The sequence below is a fragment of the Ixodes scapularis genome, unplaced genomic scaffold (genome assembly GCF_016920785.2).
Source record: "Ixodes scapularis isolate PalLabHiFi unplaced genomic scaffold, ASM1692078v2 PGA_scaffold0__279_contigs__length_252992795, whole genome shotgun sequence".
Taxonomy (NCBI): Eukaryota; Metazoa; Arthropoda; class Arachnida; order Ixodida; family Ixodidae; genus Ixodes; species Ixodes scapularis.
Window position 1 is genome coordinate 79,333,055 of NW_024609835.1, and position 23,627 is coordinate 79,356,681.

A 23,627-nucleotide genomic window follows, 5' to 3' on the forward strand; every position below is an offset into this window, starting at 1 on the left:
CATCATCCGGTCATTTCTCAGATACACAATTTGCCATGGTAAATTGTGTATCTGACCTGTTCCCTCCAACTGCATTTTTGAGGCAATGTTTTTCAAATCTGAGAAATATAAATATAATATAAAGACTGCAGCAAATGCTGCAGCCTTTTTCAATCATTATAGCGATCAAGCCCCACATAGTCTCAGCCTTTGCGCAGAAGCACTTCAAGTACTAGAGCTACATTCGGACAAGACACTCCTTGCAGTCAACAATATTGAGGCTGCATTCGTTGCAGTCCTAAAAACCAACAGGGCATCTCGTTTGGGGAGCGCTTTGCAGCGACTTCACAGCAGCTCAATGCATCTTACTCGTAATGAGACTAGAAACTGCCGTTTTCCTCATGATGCTCAAGAACTTCTAGCAGCATGCTGTATTAGTGAGCACTACATAAATTGCTTGACACAGGCAGTGCCACCACACATCCCATTTGCATTTTCAGAAACAGTTTGATTCCGTGCATGTTAACGGAGCACTTCCTCTACAGTGACCTCATCCTCTCACATCTGAAAATACAACTGCAGATGACTTAACATGAAACCAAACACATAAATGACCTAGAATACCGAGAGTATAGGCCAACGAACCAATGGCCAATAGTTAGGCCTGCACATTGAGCTAGCCATAAGATGCAGGTGCAGTGCTAACCTCTATTTAATCGGGCAGTGTCCTGGGCCGCCCAGCGACGGCCACCTACAACACCACATGCCATTCCATAATGCTTCACTGCACACAGCTGTACCACTTTTATTTGTCATTCTCCCTGATTTGGCCAACTTCCTTGTGGTATGCCTGACAATTCCTTAAATTTTCCAGGTGTTTTGAATTTCTTGACAATTTCTGGTTTTCCAAGTTTTCCTGCTTGCTAGACACGCTCTGAAATACCTGTGTGCAGCCGTACAAGCTTCTAAAATAAGTGTGCCTGAAATCTGTCACTGAAGCTTCCTTTATATTGCAAGCAAATAGCATTTGTCCTTACTTTGCACTGCAAGCAGATAGCAAGTGTGAGAGGCTTAAAGTCAAGCCTTTAAAGTAAAAATAACCCACCAAAATCTCTGGCACCATATAGTCACAGCCAGGCTAGAAGAGTATAAAGTATTTATTCGATAGAAAAATAGAAAAAATCATGTTTACTTTTACACAATAAAACAGTACAGTACAAATTCATGACACATTCGCTTCCAAAACATAGCACTTAGATGACAATTGGATTGTTAGCTACATAATAGTGATCTGTGCAACAACTCAAGCACAAGATCCTTAGTGCATAGTTCAGCTTCCATTGATTTGCATGCATGCATACTTGCCTGAAGTAGAACACAAGGTTTTGTTCGTATGTACAAGTTATGAATTATGAGAATGAAGTCCTCTAGGTTATTCAGAAGTAAATCGAAAGCTAGCAAAGGCTAACTTTCCTCCGTAGAAAAATATGATAAGAGAGCACATGAAAATTGGACAAGAACATGAGGAGTGCACTTAGAATACCAGTCGTGCAGTTAAATAGTCGTCCAATAGTAAAGGCCCCCAGGCATGAAAAGAGCTAGCCACAAAAAATAAATAAAAATAATACCGCTTATGCCCATGGAATAGGTTCAGCTTTAAGGCCCCATAACAGTGGCATCACACAATGAGACACCTACAAAAGTTCCTGCCACTTAGAGTATAGTATATGGTAATCAAAATCATTGCAGTGAAAATACTTGGCCAACTTAATATATATAACAATGTGGCAAGAACAATATTATTGAATATCAGATCTTTTAAAAAGTTATGTCAGATAAAAAATATTATGAGCTGGTTTGCTTTCTAAAAAGAGGACATGCCAAGCTACACTTTCTTACGACACCCACCCTTAATTAAATGGTGTAAACCAAGTCTATCTCACTTGCCAGATCTTTTAAGTAAAAGTTATACAAAATAAAATATTATAAGCTAGTTTGGGAAGCTTTTTTGAAATGAGCTGATTGCAAACCAGTGCATTTGAGATTTAGCTCCCTGAAGAGACACCCGAAGTTCAGCACATGTTAGGGGAGAAAACACCACCATAGGGTTAAGAAAGAGACCTTGATACGTGTTGAAATTAGTCATTAAAAGCAATACTAATCTAACAAATAAGTTACACTATGCTGCATCTGGAGCATACAATTTGAAAGTTTCATACAGTAAATTATTTCAGACCCTCACTTTGAAGATAAGAATTGAATAAAAAGAAATTAATGCCCTCATGGTCACCAATATTGGCAAATTTTGAAAACCTTCCAAATGCAATTGGGAGTCATGTCCTATGAGGCAGATAAAATGCTGCCTTTTGCATAATCCCAAAAACTCGAGGTGATCAGGCTCCTTGAATGTTCCTCCATAGCTCCATATCAATGTGAGAGCTGGTGAAATCTTAGTTCCTTGAAAAAGAGGTTGCGCACTTATCACAGCTGTTCGTTATGACAATGAGGGTGAAAGGGAAACAGCCAGCCATAAATGCTGCGACAAGGAAAAACATAAACAAGATATCTATGGCTTGACTAAATCGTTCCGGCTCTGCTGCTCTTAAGTATGGCTCTTCCTATCATCACGTTCCGAACCTGGCATAAAGGCAGAATGATCAGTGCTTCCCATTAACCCAAAAGAACAAAGCGGCCCAAGCAGCGAGCTGCAAGAACCACAGTGAGCGCGTCTGTAGACGCGTGGCACCAGATGAGTAAGACTTATCACAGGCTGGAGGGCAGATGACGTTGACAGTCTCTGGAAAGAGAAGCAAGCACAAGTCAAAAACAGACCAAGTGCCGCAAAGTTTGGTTCTATTACTAACTGCCCTCGTTTCCAGCTGATCGTGTTCTGCTTCAATACCTTTACATTGCCGTGGATCTGAGGCCCGACCGTAGATGCCGAATGTTCGCACGGAGTTATTGTTCGAGATGGAAGTTTAGCGCAGTTGATGAGTCGGTTTGTTGTCTGCTCGTCCCCATCGAGACTTACTATGCAGTGTGCATCATCCTACTCAAACACTCAAAGTTAAACTGTGGGCTGCTGCACCACTTCAGAATTAGCGATACGTGTTCTCCAGACTATCTACAGCAAAACCAATTGTTAAACCTGAAGTGTCTCTCTATTATTTTTATGTTGATACCATTCTTCCTATATGCTTTGTTTCATCATATGAGAAATGTACCAGCAGAAAACGTTAGACGCCACCAGAGTCAATACATAGCTTACATTGTGTCTTGTGACCACTTGGGTGGCACGGCGCGCAAAGCAACAAAATTGTCTCCTATCACTGATCTGCTTCATGATGTGCTGTTCCTTATGTCAGCACCCAGATCATAATTTTTATGCCCTTAAGTGCTTTACACAAAACAGATTCACTGCCTTTGTTCTTTACAATTTATTAAGAGTTTCTTTTTACCTGCCCTTTAATATTTAATCATACAACAATTTTCAATTATGTTTCTTGGTTACTTTCACAATATTTCCAAACATTCAAATATGAACCAGTTTAGACTGGAATTAACCATTATTTTGTTTACTCTGGAGCTCTACAGAGAGCAAGTTTGTGTAGTTAAGGAAACTCATCCACTTGAATCACTTTCCACAAACAAACTTGGAATTACAAAAAGAATTTGCTAATGAAGTGAGGCCCTTCCATTTCAAGTAAAACACAAGTGTACTACAATACAATATTTTCTACAAAATTCCGGATAACTAGGATCACAAAAACTAATGGCGAATAATACTGGTCGTTTTGGAGCATGCCGAGATCAGAAGACCAGATCTACGGTGGAGCGTGCGACTTGAACGGAGTCGCTCCGTCTCCTGATCGCCAGTGGAACATGACCAGTCCCTCTGGGATCGGTGGATGCCTTCCCGTCATTCACCTTACCGAGAATGCCTTCCCGCGGTTTCGAATCTTGAAGCATATGTTTTCGCAATCGCAGCACTAACGACACGTGTTCAGTGCATAAGCAAACTTAATCATGTTGTGAAAGACGCCTGTCAATAAGAGATGTGCATCAGTGTAGCCCACTTGCCTCTTCATCAGAATACTCGTGAACGGTGTCCAGACACATCTCGATTTTCGGCCTTTCTGCGGAGGACCGAGAAGGCAGTTGAATTTATGTGGGAGATACAAGCACTCCTCGTCGTCGTCGCTGCTCGAGCTGCTAATGCTGGAGGAGCTGCTCAAGCAACTTGACGACGAACTGCCATCAAGCAGCAGCAGCAGTAAGGCCGGTGGCACATCATGAGCGGCCATTACAAATTATTTTTTTTTTAGGCGACATTGGCGAGAGGGTGAAATGTCCCAATGCCCGGCGAGAACGGAAGTCATGTGTGCACACCAAGGGCTGGCCAGGCTGGCTTCCGGTCGAATCCGCCAAAATCAGCGGAGCGACTTTATCTCGGATCCGGATCGAGTTCTGGAGTAGGAGCTGATCAAAACGACGAGTGGAATATGTTCGTCTTGATCCCGATCACCCACTGAAATAGCCGAGCTTCACAAAAGTTGATCCCGGCACGCTCCAAAACGATCAGTGGAATTCATCATAAGTTAACTGCTCTAAGTTCCCTTAGCAGGTACACTGCATACATGAACAAAGAAACAACTGGTTTCTATGCTTCTTTTCTTTTTATAAATAAAAGACCGTCTTTAAAAACTAAAGAAAAACTAAAAATACTTGACATTTTTGTTTATACAGCGTAAGGTTGATCTGCCATCGAGGTGCAGTGACACTGGTTTACACTGTAAATAATAAATTTAGCCAGTGCAGTGCCACTGCTAGCCTGGGGTCTTTAATGTGCATCGTGCAGTAGTGATACACGACCGCACGCCAGTACGATGCTCATCTAGATCGAAATGGGCAAGGGTGAAAACGAAACTCGGGATCCCTGGGTTCTGCAGCGTAAGCTTTCGCTCCACGTACTCAGAGCTGTGGCGCGCTAACACCACACAGCAACCAATTTTCCTACTACTAGTGTGGAAGGAAGGGCACATCTGGCACTCTGACTTAAGAGGTAACATTTGGTGCCCAGCAATAGCCTTCTGGAGTAAAATGCTCAAAAGCGCAGATTTCGTGTTCACGCTAACAGTGTAGCACAGTGTGCACTCTGTGACACTGTCGGAACAAACATAATGTTGGCACTTTTCGCATTTTACTCTGAAAGAGAACTGGTGAGCATTAAATGTTAGCGGTTAGGTCAGTGGCCCAAGTCACACTTTCCGCCACACAAGTAGTTGTAACGACAGTCCATCGAGCCTAAGCGAAAAACTTCAAAAAGTCGGTGACAACTTGTTCGCGCCAACAGTGGCTTTGTTCAATTTACTACCACCTCTTGTGCACGTGCAGAAAAGTGTAGGTCAGTGTACTTTCAGCGTGTGTATTGAGAAACGATTGGAAGTACACCGCCATTAACTTTTTTTTGCCCCGGTGTAGCAGGTGCGGGTAAATCGAGCGAACCTAGTATCGCGCAGTGTAGTGCTGGGCAGGTTCATAACAGTGACGCAGAGGGACCACATACCGTACAACTCCACGACCTGCTCGTCCGACCCGAGCTTGTTGATGGCTTTGCAGGTGTAGTTTCCGTACTGCTTCTTCTCAATGGAGATGATGCGCAAGGTGGAGTCCGTGAACTCGTCGGCAGTGGAGAAGATGGAGATCTGGTAGAACTGGTTGTCGGTCAGGTGGTAGTCGTCCTTGAGCCAGAGCACTGAGGGGGACGGGAAGGCCTCGATGTGGCACTGCAGGTCCATGGGATTCTGGAGAGCCTGCCCGTAGCGTGGTCGGTCCACGGTGACCACTGGTGCGACTGCAAGATGGAAGGCAGTTCATGAGACAGGTGGGTAGCATTTCCATACGTTTAGAGCGTGGCTGTCTCTTCATCTGTCACTACATATATGCACTGACATCACGGCAGCAGGTACCGTGAAAGACCTTGCTGCTGCACGCATACCTACCTTCTGCAGCATGTTTCACTCCACCAAATTTGTTGTCTTGGAAAGAACAAGCAGGAATAACCATTGGTAGAGTGCAATGATGTCACGTGCAAGCCACGTATAGAGACCATAAAAAGGTGATCAAAATCTCATATTCCCCGAATTTAAGTAAGCACTAACTCATACTCGCAAATGAGCCAATATGGCATGGCAGTCTCATTAGCCCACCCAAGGTGTTACAGTAAAGCTTCATTGATATGTTTACAAAATAATGAGAGGGAAAAAGCTTATTTCCGGGAAAACATATAATCCAAACTTGAGAATTGTAGACACTAAAAAGAAGTCTTATCGCTCCTTTACAATGTCAATCTGTTTACGTTCTGGGTCCTAGTCCTAGTCAAGAACCGTAGGGATGTGTAAGCTTTCCTTAATTATCGACAACAATTTTCGCTTTCGGGACACTGTCACTTCAGCATACCTCAGCAAACCTCACTCATAAGGGCCCACACTTACATTCACTCACTTTCATCTTTGCAGGTGAGGTGAGGGTGAGTGAGTTTCTGAACCCCAAAAATTCATGAGTGTAAGGGTGAGTGAAGACCGGGAGGACCTTGAGGCTGTGAGGGGCGTGAGGGCATGAGGGTTGTGAGGGCTGTGAGTGCGTGAAGGCATGACGGGCGTGACGGGCGTGACGACCATGAGTGCGTGAAGGGCATGAGGGCCATGAGGTTCAGTGAGGGTGAGTGAAGGGCTGAAAGTTAGTGTGACTGTGAGGACGAGGGTGAGTGAGGGGCTATGGTGAGTTTGGCTGTGAGGGTGAGTGAGGGCGACCTAAACTGCCGACCTCTGCACTTCAGTAGCGGAAGACAAACTACCGCCAGTCACAAGCTCATGCTGCAATTAGCATAAACAAGAAAAATGCAAGGTTTGTTTGTCCCGTTTGTGTTCGTGTTCATACGTCATAGTGTTGCTAGTGTCACCAAGTCACTCGTCTCGAAGCCACTTCGAAGCATTTGCTGGAGTTATCAAGAGTGACACTTCAGTGCGTCAACACCTAAGCCGCATAAGTGAATGCACCTCCTCTGTGTTGCCAACTGAAATTTGTGTTCCCAGACAGAGCGAGCCTTTGGTGGAGTCTGGTTTTCAGCCGAACACCTACCTGAGCCCTAGCCAAACAAACATGGCATGAGTTACACCAGTAGAGAAAATCGTTTCTACGGATTGGTGTCGTCAGCGAGGCACAGGTTCCTCAACTGTTGCAACAAGTACAAGCGGTATACGTATAAATACAATGATTATGGATAGTAGTGGAAAAATTGCCGGAACACCTCAAGATCACCTGCCATGGCTTTATGCTTGCAGACTCTCCTGTTTCGACTAGATACAGTAAGCCAAGTGAGCCGAATCCTTACTGATCAAGTTTATCACACAATAATAATAAAGTAGACTGCACGCTGTGCATACTTTCCAACATTTGCTGCAAAACGATTGTAATTTCCGGCACAGGCAGCAAGTTTTGCAGAAACCTTCATACATCAGACTGTGCGGGAATTAAACCGGTTGTGATATGGGGTTTGGTCGTCCTATTGGCAAAAGGTGAACCATCCAATCAATGTTCTGCAAAAGATTGACCGAACTTTCCAGAAAACAGTATAATCCAGAAGCATATAAACCGAAAAAGAAAATGAACTGGGAACACATCAATGAGGTAATGTATCGGGTTTTACATTTTGGAAGAACCTACTTTTTTTTCTGCAATCTGTTCAAAAATGTATCAACAAAGTTCTCCCGTGGCGTGCAAGACTGTATTGACTGCATTGCAAATGTTAGTTAGATTGATGATGGAATGAGCAAGAGAAATTTTTTTTTGGTAAAACAATCACTACAACCATGATTGCAGAAATTTACGTAAAGAATGGTGGCATAACGTTAAAGCATAAAAACAAAACTAATATAAACGGTTGACTGACAGACCGGCACTTAAAGCCACTATGGTATCCTCCCTGCTCATTTTAAAGGGAAAGCAGGTTACCTAATCTCCAAAGCCTCTGCAATTCTTGGGACTGGGGGGTATATAAGAAGCACCCAAATGGAAAGGGTTGCATGTATCCCCTGCGACAGCTCATCAATTAGCCTGTCGGACCACCACCTCACTACCAACAGTGGCCACCCTCGAAAATTCAAAACTGCTGCAAGACGTGCCACGTCCCTCTTCACCATGCAGCTCTCTACAGCCTTTCCACAGAATGCTAGCATCAATATAGCCAAAGTTGATGTGGCTGCCGACATAAAGACGTGATCGTTGAATCACAGCACCCCGAACCAAAGCTTCGCAAGCTGTGGTCGTTGCTGTGTCTCCTGAAGGAACAGTTTCTCACCCTCTACATTCCTGAGAGCACTGTAGCAGTGGATGAAAGCTTGGTGCTGTACAATGGGAGGTTATTCTGGAAACAGTAGCTGCCACTGAACCGCTCGCACTTTGGTGTGAAGTTTTTTCTGCTTTGTGGGTCTGAGACAGGGTACACCTCTAACCTCATCGTGTACACCAGCAAGGGGACTGTTATGCCGGACGCGGTCAGTGCCATGGGCACGAAGGTCATCATGAGCCTCTTTGCAAAGCGTACTGCATCACTGTCGATAATTACTACCCCTCTACAAAGTTTTGTAGACAAACTCCTGCAGCAAAAAACGGATGTCTGTGGCATGTTAGTCCAACAAGGAAGGACATGCCCCTCTTCAAAGACCTCAAACTAAAAAAGGAGAAGTTGGTGCGTTCCAGCGAAGAAAGTGCATGGCCCTGCAATGGCACGACAAGCTGGTTACTGCTGCATCTCAGACATCATCTTGTTCGCGCGTGTGCGTCTGGTGTCGGACTAACGACGACGACAACCAACAGACAGTCTCGAGAACAACGCGCGAGCAAATCACTGCAATGGAACTGATGGCCTAGCCCAACTAGCTGCCGATGCCCGGTCTGTTGCAAGAGCACATCTCCTGTAAATACTTGTACATAGATTAAAGAGCACTAGTAACGTCTCTAATAATGTCTAGCAATGGCGACGAGTACCGAACCACCCTCTGAAGTCAACGGACGCAACTCCGAGTCTGCGGTGATGACGTACCAAGTACCACAGTTCGACGAGACGAAAGATAAGTGGACTTCGTATATTATCCGCATTGAGTCCTACTTCGAGGGAAACGGCATCATGGACGATGTAAAGAAGAGAGCGCTTCTCGTTTCGGCACTGGGCTCAAGAGCAATCGACATCTTGAGTGGGCGTTGCGCGCCAAGGAAGGTTAAAGAACTAACCTACTCTCAAGCGATTGAAATTCTCGAGGAATTTTACGCACCGAGACCGAACGAGATAGCTGAAAGCTTCAAATTTTTCACGAGGGTTCAGAAAGAGGAAGAGTCGGCTCAGCAATTCATCGTGGAACTGCGGCAGCTGGCCGATAAATGCAACTTCGGCGACATGTTAGACCGCATGCTACGAGACAAGATAGTGTGCGGAATTCGAAATATCGACGTTCAGAAGGCACTACTTTCCAGGCCCAAGTTGACATTGCAGGAAACTGAGAACATCGTGCTGGCGGCGGAGGCGGCGAGACAAGGTGTCAAACTCATGAAGCCTTCAGACGTGAAGTCAGAGCCGGAACTGCACAAACTGGCGGGTAAGCAACGACCGGGACCGTCACGCCAGTACAGGAAGGAAGAACGTGGACCATCGCTAGCGTGCGAACGGTGCGGCAGCAAGGAACACTCCGAGATGGCCTGCACGTTCAAGTATGCGAAGTGTTTCCAGTGTGGAAAGAAGGGACACATTGCAATAATGTGTCGCTTTAAGGGCAAGCGACAACAGAGGACGTTCGCACTAACCGAAAACTCCGCTGAGGACGACGACACAGCATTCTCCTCGCACCTGCTGTCCCTGAAACAAAATCCGATCGAGGAGAACAAGATCGTCGGTCCAGTTCGGCGCAAGTTCTGTTGGGGCGGAGTCGACATTATCATGGAGATCGACACGGGATCACCTGTGCGCGTGATATCCTGGGACGTTTACAACCAGCACAGGGAGAGTTGGCCAAGACTGGAGAAGTCAACCCTGAAGTTGTCTTGCTACTTGGGGCCACTGCCGATTGCCGGTAAGCTCACGCTTCCTGTTTCGTATGCCGACAAGACTGTCACAGCGTCGATGACTGTACTTCGCCGACCAGGACCATGTTTGTGTGGCCGAGACCTGATCCAAGCACTAAACAACTTGGGGACTCCTGTTCTCAGTGTGTCAAACGCGAAAAGCCAATGTAAAGGGGAGGATCTGGATAAAATCTTGACCGAGTACGAAGAGGTATTTGAGCGAACGCTAGGACTGTTCGAGATTCCACCCGCCCGCCTGTATGTCAAGGAGGGGTCGGTTCCAAAGTTCTTCAGGGCTAGACCTCTTTCGTATGCTATGAGGGACAAGGTTTCTGACGAGCTCGACAGGCTAGTGAAGAACGGCGTTCTGTCTCCGGTTTCACACTCAGAGTGGGCAACCCCGATCGTGCCGGTTACGAAGAAGGACGGGTCAGTCAGAATTTGCGGCGATTACAAGCTAACCGTGAACGCGGCATGCGTTACAGAGCAATATCCGCTACCTGTGATTGATGACCTCTTCGCCGCTCTCAACGAGGGAGACGTGTACAGCACGCTGGATCTTCGCGACGCTTACAATCAGATTCCCCTTGACGAAGAGGCTAAGAAACTGACGGTCATCAATACCCATCGAGGATTGTTTTGTTACAACCGTCTGCCGTTTGGAGTGTCTTCCGCGCCCGCTATTTTTAAGCGTACTATGGAGACTATGCTGAAGGGTATTCCAGGCGTGCAGGCGTATTTGGATGATGTCCTGGTGGCAGAAAAGAAAGAAGATGGTGGAAAGAGCCTCAAGGCGGTTCTGAGGTGCTTCCGAGAAAACGGCGTCAAGTTAAGGAAGGACAAGTGCACCTTCCGGATGCCAGAAGTCTTCTACTGGGGACACAAGATCAGCAGCGACGGACTGCAGCCTCTGGAGAAGAACCTGGATGCTGTGATGAAGGCTCCAAGTCCTAAGAACGTAAGCGAATTACGTTCCTACATCGGGCTTCTAACATACTACAGCAAGTTTCTTCCGAACATGGCTACTTTGCTCGCTCCACTCTACGACCTTCTAGCCAAGGATCGCCGCTGGACCTGGGGTCCCGAGCAGCAAGAATCGTTCGAGAAGTCAAAACAAGCACTGCGACAAGCAAAGATGCTGACGCACTTCGACCCAGCGAAGCCATTGCGCCTGGAGTGCGACGCATCGCCGTGCGGAATAGGAGCGGTGTTGTCGCATCGCGTTGGAAACATAGACAAGCCAATTGGGTTCTGATCCCGAAGACTGTCAAAGGCCGAGAGAAACTACTCTCAACTCGAGCGTGAAGCATTGGCGTTGGTGTTTGGAGTGTCTAGGTTCCGCGACTATCTGCTTGGTCGATCGTTTATTTTAGTCACAGATCACAAGCCTTTGGTTGGACTGTTTCGTGAGGACCGCCCGACACCAGTCATGGCCGCCTCTCGGATTCAGCGCTGGTCTTTGCTGCTGGGAGCTTACAACTACAGGATAGAGTATAAGCCTGGGCCAGACAACCAAAACGCCGACGCACTCAGTCGACTTCCACTGGAGACTTCCGAGGAAGCAACCGATGAGCTACCTGAGTATGTCCATTCGCTTCAACAGCTCGACAATACTCATCTTTCGTCACAAGTGCTTCGCCAACTGACCTTGAAGGATGAGGTCCTCCGTACGGTGAAGTCCTACATTCTCAGAGGTTGGCCTCGGGAGAGGAAAGTGTCTGATCCACGCATGCAAGCGTATTTTACTAGGAGGCTAGAAATGACCGTAGTCCAAGGTCTTATCTACTGGGGCCACCGAGTCATTGTTCCTGAGCCCGCACGAGACCAGATGCTGCAGCTTCTGCACGAGACGCACCAGGGTGCCTCAGCAATGAAGTCTGTCGCACGTACAATCGTGTGGTGGCCTGGACTTGACGGTGAGATCGAACGTCTGGCGAGCAATTGCCACACCTGTGTACAAGCAAGGTCGATGCCGCCGGCGAAGACTCCTGTTAATTGGCCTTTGACTCAGGAGAACTGGTCGCGTGTTCACCTGGATTTCGCTGGTCCAGTAAACGGTGCGATGATCTTGGTTGCGGTGGATTCGCACTCGAAGTGGATAGAGGCAATCGCTATGCAACATGCCACGACCGAGTCCACAATCACGGCATTACGCGAGATTTTTAGCCGGTTTGGCATGCCGAGAACCATCGTGAGTGACAATGGCACTCAGTTTACATCCGAAGCGTTTGCCATGTTTTTGTCCAACAACAACGTGAAACACTTGCGCACAGCTCCGTACCACCCACAATCGAACGGCCTCGCGGAGAGAGCCGTACGCACCATCAAGGAGGGTCTCAAGAAACTTCAGACCGGTAGTTTGTCTATGCGCCTCGCAAAGGTGCTATTCAACTACCGTAGGACGCCATTGGAGGATGCAAGATCTCCGTCCCAGCGGCTTTTAGGATACCAAATCCGCTCCCGCCTGGATACCTGCCTTCCGCCTCCTGCCTCTTTTCCTCTCTGCTCAGAGGGAGATACTGCGAGTAAGCTTTGCCCTGGCGACTCCGTCTGGGCACGCAACTTTGGGGAAGGGGAAAAGTGGCTTCCGGGGACAGTTAAAGAAACAACGGGTTCCCGCATGATCACGGTCAAGACGTCAGCAGGAGAGCTGAAACGGCACATGGACCAAATTCGTCCAAGAGAGAGCACGGCACCTGCACCACCGGTGAGCAAGACGCCACCGGTGAGCAAGACGCCTGAACCACCCCATCAAGATGCAGCCGCACCAGCGCAGCCTGACGCAGCGGAAGACGAGGCCGTCCCGGCTGTTCGGCGGTCGACAAGACCCAAGAAACCTGTTGACCGATATTCACCTTAAGGAGGGAGGAATGCTGCATCTCAGACATCATCTTGTTCGCGCGTGTGCGTCTGGTATCGGACTAACGACGACGACAACCAACAGACAGTCTCGAGAACAACGCGCGAGCAAATCACTGCAATGGAACTGATGGCCTAGCCCAACTAGCTGCCGATGCCCGGTCTGTTGCAAGAGCACATCTCCTGTAAATACTTGTACATAGATTAAAGAGCACTAGTAACATCTCTAATAATGATCTCTAATAATAATCTCTAATAATAATAACCTTGCTGAGTACAGTTCACGACGCGACGGTTGTCGAAGGAATCAACGCCCGGAACGAGGAAGTCGTGAAGCCTGTTGTGGTTTATCACTACAACAACACCGTGGCAGGTGTAGACAAGAGCCACCAGAACCTCTAGCACTGTCCGGCCGTGAGAGATGGGCCAAAGGTCTATTGGAAGATCTTTAGACACCTTTTCGACATTGGTGTCTACGAATCTTTTGTTCGGTACAAGAAATAAAGAGGCACACTAAATCAACTAGACTACCAACTAGACCTCATTGAGAAGGTGGTTGCAGCAAATCATGATGAGAGCCAGCAGAAGAAAGTTGGAAGAAAGTCCGACGATGAAGCCACGAGGCTTACAGCTCGCCATTTTGTAAGCTTTATTTCTCCAACAAAGAGCTCCCAGCCAGTGAACAACTTTATGAGGATCGACGTCCAGTCCAAGAATGCCAAAATAGCTTGGATGAGCTCTACAGCACATGACAAATGAACCCATGTTAAGGCTCTTTGATCCCCTCTACCCATCAAGGATCACAGAGATGCCTGTGCCTGCGGAACCGGAGCTGCTTTGGTGTAGAGGGATGGAACACAAGAGTATGCAGCAAGTTACACCAGTCGGCACCTCATTGCGACTGAGTTGCATTACAGCGACACTATGCGAGTGTGATGTATTCTGGGGGAAAGAACTCAAACAGTGCCAGTGCGTGTGAAACAAACTCGCTATTTGTAACCTTCATAGACGACTATACTTAAAATACACTGTGGTGTACCTCGCGAAGGTCACAAGCGAAGTGCTTCAGAAGTGTGACAAGTACAGACATGTGATGGAAAATCTCCACAACACGAAGGTGAAGACCTTGCATAGTGACGATGAAGAGTACACAAGCAAAGAGTTTGATGAGTACCTGGTCAAGCATGGCATAAGGCGTCAACTGACCATTCTGAGCAGAATAGAGTTGCCGAGAGAATGAACCGAACCCTGCTTGACATGACGAGGTGTCTCCTCATCGAGACTGGTGTCACCAAAGAACTTTTGGGCTGATGCAGTTGTCACTGTGAGTCGCATCAGAAACAAGTGCCCATCGAAAGCGGTCAAAGGATAGTTGCCAGATCTGTGGACAGGGGGAAAATTGAAACTAAACCACCTATAAGAGGGTACGGATGGAGGGCATAGTGTGCGAAACAGACAGTGCAAGGGGAGCAAGTTGGACCCAGAAGGAGTGAAGGGGTACAAGCTGGTGGCACCAGAAAGTAGACCGCTCCATTGTGAGTCGGGACATCACATTTGAAGAAGACTGCTTCCCATGCAAGCTTGCCCTGGCTCCAACCACCAACGTTGAAGCATGTGGCAACAGTAGAGATGTAAAATTTCATCAAATTTTGAGGAGCATGAAAAAAACTGATTTTTTTTTTCATGTTTTTTAGAGAAAATTATGAAAAATTTAAAAAGACGATTGAGCACAGAGCTATGAAAAGCTCGACACATTTATTTCGTTAACGCTGAAAAGAATTTAATTGTTACATTACTGCACCACAGAAGTCCCAGGCTCCAGCAGAGCTTCTGGTTTCAAAATCTAGGCACGATTTTATGTCAAGGCATTGATTTCACATCAAAGCATTAAGACTGACATTTATATCAATCCGTGTCTGATAATTCCGATTCATTCTTGCTTGACGCGTCAATGCTTCTTTGCTGTGCAGCGGACAAAGCCTTCTGGACATTCAGGTTGGAGTGCTTGTACACAAGCTTTTGCACACGATCCCCTGCGAGCCTGTTGCATAGCTTGGTGTGCACATTTTCAAACTCGGACAAGTTTCTTTCACGTGACACAGAAGATGGGGGTGTGGGTAGTGTTGCGAGATTTTTGCGGACTCGAAGGAAAAACGTCTGACTCCGTGTTTGTACAAAACGGTTCTGTTTATTGTCCTCTCAGTCGGCAGCGCGGAAGGGACCGAGCGGCGAGCCCCCGCGGGGGCCCTGTTTTATGACCCTCCGCTGGGGCTGCGGCGTTCTCATTATTTTCACCCCGCGAGGGAAGGGGCCGCGCTGGTCTTGCCGCGCGGACCCCACTTTTTGCTGGTCGATGTGACTGGCAGTGAGGAGACCGCCACAGAGGCCCCCTCCAGTTTCCTGACATGTGAGTTGTATAGCCGGGAGACGATGCGAGAAAAAAAAAAAGAAAGAAAGAAACTCAAAGCTGCGGAAGGGTCCATGTCACTGTCCGGACTCTGCGCTGGAGTGATGGGCTGGGTCCGGTATGCGAGGGGGAGATGACTGAAAATGCAGCTGGGGGGACATCGAGAAAGGCGGGTTTGATGCGGTCGATTGTGATGACTTCCTGCTTGCCTTTAACATCCAAAGTCATGGTCTTCGCTGCGCGTGCCGATACCTTAAAAGGGCCATCGTACGCCGGTGTTAGCGTCTTCTTGACTAAATCGCGGCGCACGAAAGCATGCGTACATGTCTCAAGGTCCTGGGACATGAACACTTTGCGAGAGGCAGGATTTCTTGGGGGCGTTGGCTGCAGTTGGTGGAACGCTTCTCGCAAGCGGTTCAAATAGGCACACGGTGATGGCAAGGCTTGCTCGTTCAGGGGGGTGAAAAACTCTCCTGGTAGCCGTGGTGCTGTGCCGTACACGAGTTCCGCCGAGGTGCATTCCAAATCGGGTTTGAAGGCACATCTGATGCCGAGAAGTACGAGTGGTAGGTGCTAGAGCCAATGCGTGCAGTCGTCCTGTGCTGTGAGTGCGGCTTTCAGCTGCCGGTGAAGTCGTTCCACCATTCCGTTAGCCGAAGGGTGGTAGGCTGTCGTGCGGGTGTGCCGTGCCCCGAGGAGCTGAGCTAATGCCGTAAACAGAGCACACTCGAACTGTCGTTCTCGATCTGTCGTGACGGTAGACGGGCATCCGTACCGGGAAATCCAGTGCACGACGAAGTTCTCCGCGACGGTCTCAGCTGTGATGTTGGAGAACGGTATGGCCTCAGGCCACCGTGTGTACCTATCCACGCAGGTGAGGATATAGCTAAATCCCTGGCCCGGTGGCAGGGGTCCAACCAGGTCCAAATGAATGTGGTCGAAGCAAGCCTCGGGGAGTGGGAAACGTACCAACGGAGTGATGTTGTGTCTCGTAAACTTGGAACGCTGGCAGTGTAGACAGCCTCTGCTCCAGCGGCGCACGTCAGCATTGATACTTGGCCACACGTAACGAGCTGTGACCAGTCGCTGCGTGTTGCAAATCCTGGGATGGTGGGGGTTGTGCAAGGCGTCGAAGACCGCCTTCCGAAACGAAAGAGGTACGAAGGGCCGTGCGTTGCCAGTTGACACATCGCAGGTGATCGTCGATGAGCCCAGGGGCAAGGGAATGTCACCGAGCTGCAGCGACGATTCTTTCTGACGCTCGGCTAGAAGGTCAGGGTCCTCACGCTGTGCTTCGGCCATTGCTAGAAAATCCACTGTCCCAGGTAGGGGCGAAAGTGCCGCCACCCGCGAAAGGCCGTTGGAAGCGGAATTGTCGGATCCTTGCACGTGTCGGATGTCGACAGTGAATTCGGAGATGAATCCCAGATGTCGTATCTCGCGGGCAGAGTAGTTAGTATGATTCCCAATGAACGCGAAGGTGAGAGGCTTATGATCCGTCAGGACGTGAAATGTGTTGCCTTCCAAGATGTGACGGAAGTGTTTTACGCTGAGGAAAATGGCCAACAATTCATGTCCAAAGGTGCTATACCTTGTTTCTGCCGGCTTCATCTTCTGGGAGAAGAATGCGAGAGGGTGCCAGTCACCTCGACGTATTGTTGCAGCACAGCTCCGACAGCGACGCTCGAGGCGTCTGTCATCAAACGAAGGGGGGCATCGGCGCGTGGGTGAACGAGGACGGTGGCATCGACCAGGCGGGCTTTCTTCGCGAGGGAGAAAGCAGACGCCGCTGCGTCCGACCATTCGACCAGCGAGTTAGGGCCTTTCTTCGTGCGGAGCAGATCAGTAAGAGGTTGCAGGATACGGGCACAGTCGGGTATGAAGCGTCGGTAAAAGTTTAGAAGGCCAAGAAATTTGCATAACTTGCGCAGTGATGTAGGTTGGGGAAAGTCACGTACCGCTTGCACCTTGTCGTCCAGTGGCGTGATGCCGTCTGGCGTGATGTGATGGCCAAGAAAATCGATGGTTGGGACACCAAATACGCACTTCCCTGGGTTGACAACGAGGCCGAAGGATCGGAGGCGATCGAAAAGGAGCCGGAGATGTTCTTCGTGTTCCTCAGTGGATGAGCTGGCGACGAGCAAGTCGTGGAGATAGGCAAACACGAAGTCCAGGCCTCGGGTCACCTCCTTGATGAACCGTTGGAATGTTTGTGCGGCGTTTCGCAGCCCAAACGGCATGCGCACGTATTCGAAGAGCCCGAAAGGTGTGGTGATGGCTGTTTTGGCGACATCCGAGGGTTCGATTGGTATCTGGTGATACGCTTTAACCAAGTCTATTCTGGTGAAGACGGACTTGCCTGCGAGGTTCGTTGTGAAGTCCTGAATATGCGGAAGTGGATACCAAACCGGGACGGTGTGGGCGTTCAGCGCGCGGTAGTCGCCACATGGTCGCCAATCACCAGCTACTGCTTTGGGGACCAGGTGCAGAGGCGATGACCAGTTGCTCGCCGATGGCCGTACGATGCCCAGTTGCAGCATGTGATCAAACTCGCGGCGGGCAACGTTGAGTCGCTCACCCGTGAGACGAAACGGTCGAGCGAACGTGGGAGGGCCAGTAGTCACGAGCTGGTGGGTGACTGAGTGCCGCACAGGTTGATCCAGGCTATTGGTCCTTGTGAGTTCGGGAAACTTGGCCAGCAGGTCCTCAAACATTGAACTCGGGGGCGCAGGACGTACCTCCGAGATCACGTAAGAAGACTCGGTGCCGTTGACGGAGAGACGAGTCGTTGCGTCAACGAGGCGGCGGGAATGCATGTTCACGGCGAGGTTGAAGTGGCTCAAAAAGTCTGCGCCGAGAATAGCCATGCGAATGTCCGCCACAATGTAGACCCACCGAAATGTCCGACGCAGGCCCAAGTCGATGGTCAAGGAGCGTTGACCATATGTTGGGATGGACGAACAGTTGACTGCGCGAAGCGGCGTTGTTAGGGAAAGGCGACGCTTCTCGGCTGGTGTCAATGGCAAAACGCTGACTTCCGCTTTGGTGTCCACGAGAAACCGGTGGCCAGCGATGCGATCCACGACGTAAAACAAGCGGCTTTGTCGCGAACCGGGAGCACCTGCCGCTGCTAGTGCCCGGTGGTCGGGTTTCCCTGCCACGAACATGGCTGGGAGCATTTGCGCGCAGCTGCCCTGAAGGTACGATGGTACCAGCAACGTTCGCTGTCCGGCGATACAGCCGCCGGTGAAGTTCGACGGGAGCTTGATCGCCGACGGCAAGACGACGAACGGGAGGCTGGCAGTTGCAGGTCTTGAATGGCCTTTTCCAAGCGGCTGAGTCGAGCCGCTATATCCGAGGAAGGTGCGGCTGCTGTGGGATCCGATGCTCGTGATTGAAAGCTGGTCGCGGCGACAACCGGGGGTGTGGGGTATTCCGCAACACGATCCGCTAAATCAGCCAGGCGCTCCAGGGGCATGTCCTCCGCCGCTGCAAGCACGACGACCATGTTGTTGGGCAAGCGCTGCAGAAATAGCTCACGGAGGAGCGATGTGTCGGCATCCGAAGTGGCGTCGCCCAGAAGTTCCGGTGCAGTAGCTGGGAAGGACGCTGGTCACCAAGCTTCTCCATGTTGAGAAGGTGCTGGAGGCGGCTCCGCTCCGACGCGGTCTTCCGGGCGAGGATAGCGGCTTTGAGGTTGTCATACTGGTTGGATGTCGGCGGCGCCGCGAGGATATCCTCTAGTTCGTCGGCGACTTCAGCTGGCAGCAAGGAGACGACGTGAAGATATTTAGTGGCTTGCGAGGTGATGTGATGCAGCTGAAATTGCGCCTCAACCTGCGCAAACCAGACCTCGGCGTTCTTCGTCCAAAATGGAGGCAGCTTGAGTCGAATTGCCGCCAAAGATCCCGTCGGAACGGCATATCCCCAGCAGCAGACTGTTCGCTTTCGGGCATGGTTGGAAAATTGCCGAGAACCGTGAAGGAGTTGCTCGTCCGGGGTCACCAATTTGTGGGGCAGTGTTGCGAGATTTTTGCGGACTCGAAGGAAAAACGTCTGACTTTGTGTTTGTACAAAACGGTTCTGTTTATTGTCCTCTCAGTCGGCAGCGCGGAAGGGACCGAGCGGCGAGCCCCCGCGGGGGCCCTGTTTTATGACCCTCTGCTGGGGCTGCCGCGTTCTCATTATTTTCACCCCGCGAGGGAAGAGGCCGCGCTGGTCTTGCCGCGCGGACCCCACTTTTTGCTGGTCGATGTGACTGGCGGTGAGGAGACCGCCACAGGGGAATCTGCAGTATGCGACAGGCGAGGGGACTCAAGGGTTGGTTGAAGCAAAGTCTTTGCCACCATGTGGATCGGTTCAGGTGTTTTGCAGACTCCCCAACTTTTCCTATGATTAAATTCCCTTGCAGGTTCTGTATTCCGCGACGTAAGGCCAAGCACGGTAAGGCACATGGCGTTCATCAGAGTCTCTTGCACGTCAGTTTTTGCACGCTCATACTCAGCGTCAAGCAGTCTTGGGTAGTAACGCGTTACTAGTAACGCGTTACTGTAACTTCGTTACTTTTTCGGTAACTTGTAACTGTAACGAGTTACTTTTTAAGAATGTAACTTGTAACTGTAGTTCTATTACTTTTTTCTGAGGTAACGATGAAAGTAACGAAGTTACTTTTGTCGTTACTTTTCAGTTCTTTGTGAATAATATATCATTAAACGAGTATAATCTAGCTATTCCTTGCACTTTCCAAAGTGTCTGTTTCGTCATTTTGAGTGTCAGTTGGCCTTGCACAAACTTGAGAATACGTTCTTTCTCGCGAGTCACTATCCGAATATAGCCACGTGTAGATTTCATGAAGAAAAAAAAAGAAGAATGTAGTTACCTTTACGCACTTGCTTGTACTTTGTGACTGAACACTTACATCTTAGTATATTGAAGCACTACCTCTGTTAAGGTTTTTTCTTTTCCGCGCAAGCATTTTAATCGGGTGAATGAACCGTGAAACAACAATACACGCGGAGGGAACTTCGTATGTTTCGTATTTTGATTAGCGTCACTACTTCGCACTGTGCATGTTTCGTATTTTGATTTGCGCCACTACTCCGGCGTGGTTTCAACGGTGGAGGCAAAATTTACTGTTGTTTGCGCAGGGCTTGTTTCTGGTTTGCCGGGTACGAACTGAAATATATCAAAGGAGTCCACGAACACAGCGCAACCGTCAACGAGCGAGCAATGTGCTAGTGCTACAAGGATAGGGATGTTGATGAGAACAGAACAAAGAACAAGCATGGCCGGCGTACAGAGTATTTTTCTGTGGTGAAGCTGGTTGCTAACTATTTGACCGCAGTATGCAAACTTTGCAACAAGGAGTACTCCGACAACAAGTCTTTGTGTTCAAATCTGAGAAAACACATCCAGTTCAATTTTAGTCTTTATTCTTTTCATAATATTGACTAATTTTCCAGCTAAATTATTAAGTTTGAATTTACCGCTATGGTGAAAGCCCGATTGATTCGTGTCTATATTTTTTTTCTTTCAAACATTAGTTTTTCCTTAATTTTTGTGTTATAGAAAAGTAACTGAAAAGTAACGTCGTTACTTTTTGAAAGTAACTGTAACTGTAACGAGTTACTTTTTTGTTGCGGTAACTGTAACGGTAACTTCGTTACTTTTTTGTGAAAGTAACTGTAACTGTAACAAATTACTTTTTAAAAGTAACTTACCCATGACTGGCGTCAAGTAGGCGGCCACTCAAAACGTAACGGCTAGGTAGATTGTATGAAGGCCGAAGCATCTTGAAAGCAGAGAGCGAGTGCTCATTTTCCACTAAAAAGAACAGTCTGTTCATCGCATACACAGCCCTAGCCAAAGCTTCATCAATTTTTTTGTTGCATTTCAGGTGTAATTTTGTCAACAAGAGAGGAGAAACTTGCGGATTTTTTAACTGAGATAGCTTCCACTGAGATACCGGTGCTTTGGTACTCACTTGATGAGGCCGCCAACAGCTCCTTAACTTCTTGTGGGCACTTTTTGCAGGACAAAAGATGTTTCGTAAGGCGTGTAGCATTGAGGAAACCATGCAAAGCGTCACAGTACTCGCGGAATGCTTGCAGCTTTTTCCCCGCAGTAGGCAAGTCACAGACGTTAAAATGTCTCCCAGCGTGCGATCATGGACGTACCATAGCAGGGACTTGGCTATACTATACGCCACGGTGAAGTAATGCTGCTGTAGTCTTCCTTGCAAGCGCACAGCTTCCGAGATCAGCTCCGTTGCTGTGGCAAATAGGCGCTGAGTTTCTTACCACACCACCAGATGGCGCCGCATTCCCTCCGGCGGCATGTGGCAGCGTTTCACGGTTTGTGAGCTCTGTTTTTTGGGGTTTTTTTTTTCGATTTATTCTGGTCAAAAAAAAAACTGTTTTGCTTTTTTACTAGAGATGCTTACATCTCTAGGCAACACCGATGGCAGAATCATGTTTCAAGTAGAAAACAGCTGGAGCGAGTCACATGATGTTGGTAATTCAGATCGTAATATACTGACCACAACGAAACTGAAGAAGTTAGCTCATCAGCTGGTGAAGACGACGAAGCTACACAAGACAATGAAGTTGTACAAGACGATGAAGCTACATAGCAGATATCCAACGTTACAAATCGTGGTACGCAAGCATCGAGAAAATCGGAGAGACGAGCAAAGAAGGGACCATGTCGAAGTGAATGTCACAGCTGCTGCATAGCCAAGCAAAACAATCGGTAAATCCAGAAACTCTACACGAAGCCTTATCTGCACCAGACAAAGAGGAATGGAAACTAGATAGATAAAGTGAACTGGACAGCCTTGAAGCTTCAGGAACATGGGAACTAGTGCCACAACCGAAGGACAGACAGGTCGTAAAGTGCCAGTGGGTGTTCCTCAAAGAAGTATGATGAGAATGGTGACCGGGAGCGGTACAAGGCATGGTTAGTATAGCGTGTGGATACTCCCAAGTTGAAGGAACCGACAATAAAGAGACCTTCTCTTCTGTTGTCAAGCTGAAGTTCATCAGGACGCTGCTGGCCATAGCAGTTGAGAGAAATTGGAAGATTCACCAGGTTGATACCACGGCAGCATACTTGAATGCTACACTACATGGAACAACCGCAGCCTTTCAGAGACTACAAGAAGGATGAAGTCTGCCTTCTAAAGAAGAGCTTGGATGGGATACGCCAGTCTGGAAGGGAGTGGAATCGCACAAACTGCTGAAGTCGGAAGGGACGACAAGATCAAAAGCAGACCCCTGTGTATATGTCAGCAAAGAGAAGAAGCATATTGTAAGAGTCTACATTGATGACCTCTTGATCATTGCAGAAGAACAGAAAGAGATTGCTGACTTCAAGAGCCGCTTGGGTGAGGAATTTGGCGCGAAAGACCTGGAGGAAGCCAGTCACATCCATTACATACGACTGAAGAGAGCAAAGGATGGAAAGCTGACTCGCAATCAGACGGCTTATGCCGAAGTCACCCTGGAGACATTTGGCATGGCAGATGCAAAGGTAACATTATCTATTCATCTATTTTGGATCCTGGAAGCAAGTACCAAAAAGGCGACAGCAATGACCGCACGAGAGAAGACCTGCCACACAAGTACAGACAAGCAATTGGTGTGTCAATTGCTTTACCTTCTCGGAGGAACCAGAAAGGACTTGGCTTTTGTCACTACTCATGAGTCAGTTCAACGAATATTCCACAGAAGAGCACTGGAGTGCACTAAAGCACATTCTTCACTACGTAAAGCAGAAGAACGATTACGCACTAATCTACCAAAGAACTGGGAAGGCCGGATTCTCAACGCGAACTTACAACGAAAAAAGTGTGTACGACAAATTTGAGAGAAAATCCGTATTCTCGAAACAAAATTGTCGTAACTTTTGCGCAGGTTACGACAGAATCCTACGACAGCTCCGAAGCTGTCTTATGCGCTTTTTACGATCAAATCAACATGGCTGACAGCGTTGCTCAGTTACTTGGTCGCGACGACCAACGGACATTTATTTTTCTACGTGCTCTTCTCGCGCGTCCCGACTTCAAGCAGCAAGAAAAAAGGAAGAAGTACTTGAAACCGACCACGACGAACATGAACGCTGGATCCACAAACACCCGGGAAAAGCAACAAAGGCAACGATCCCACCGACCAAGCCAGCTTGTCAGAATATAGGCCTAGCAGGCACTGCGACGTTTCGGCGACGGTTCTTGGCCAAGACCGTCTGCGCCACGACCGGCTGGCTTGCT

At 48.4% G+C, this 23,627-nt stretch overlaps 1 protein-coding gene across 1 annotated transcript in view; it reads right to left on the minus strand.

Annotated features, from left to right (window-relative positions):
* Positions 1-1,118: 1,118 nt before the first annotated feature.
* Positions 1,119-23,627, minus strand: part of LOC8027178 (lachesin) — a 73,048-nt gene continuing 50,539 nt past the window's right edge. The window contains exons 5-6 of the mRNA XM_029976677.4: positions 5,546-5,833; positions 1,119-2,776 (exon numbers count right to left, since the gene is read on the minus strand). Coding sequence (XP_029832537.3) covers positions 2,637-2,776; positions 5,546-5,833 — 428 coding nt within the window. The 3' untranslated portion in view covers positions 1,119-2,636. The remainder of the gene's footprint in view (positions 2,777-5,545; positions 5,834-23,627) is intronic.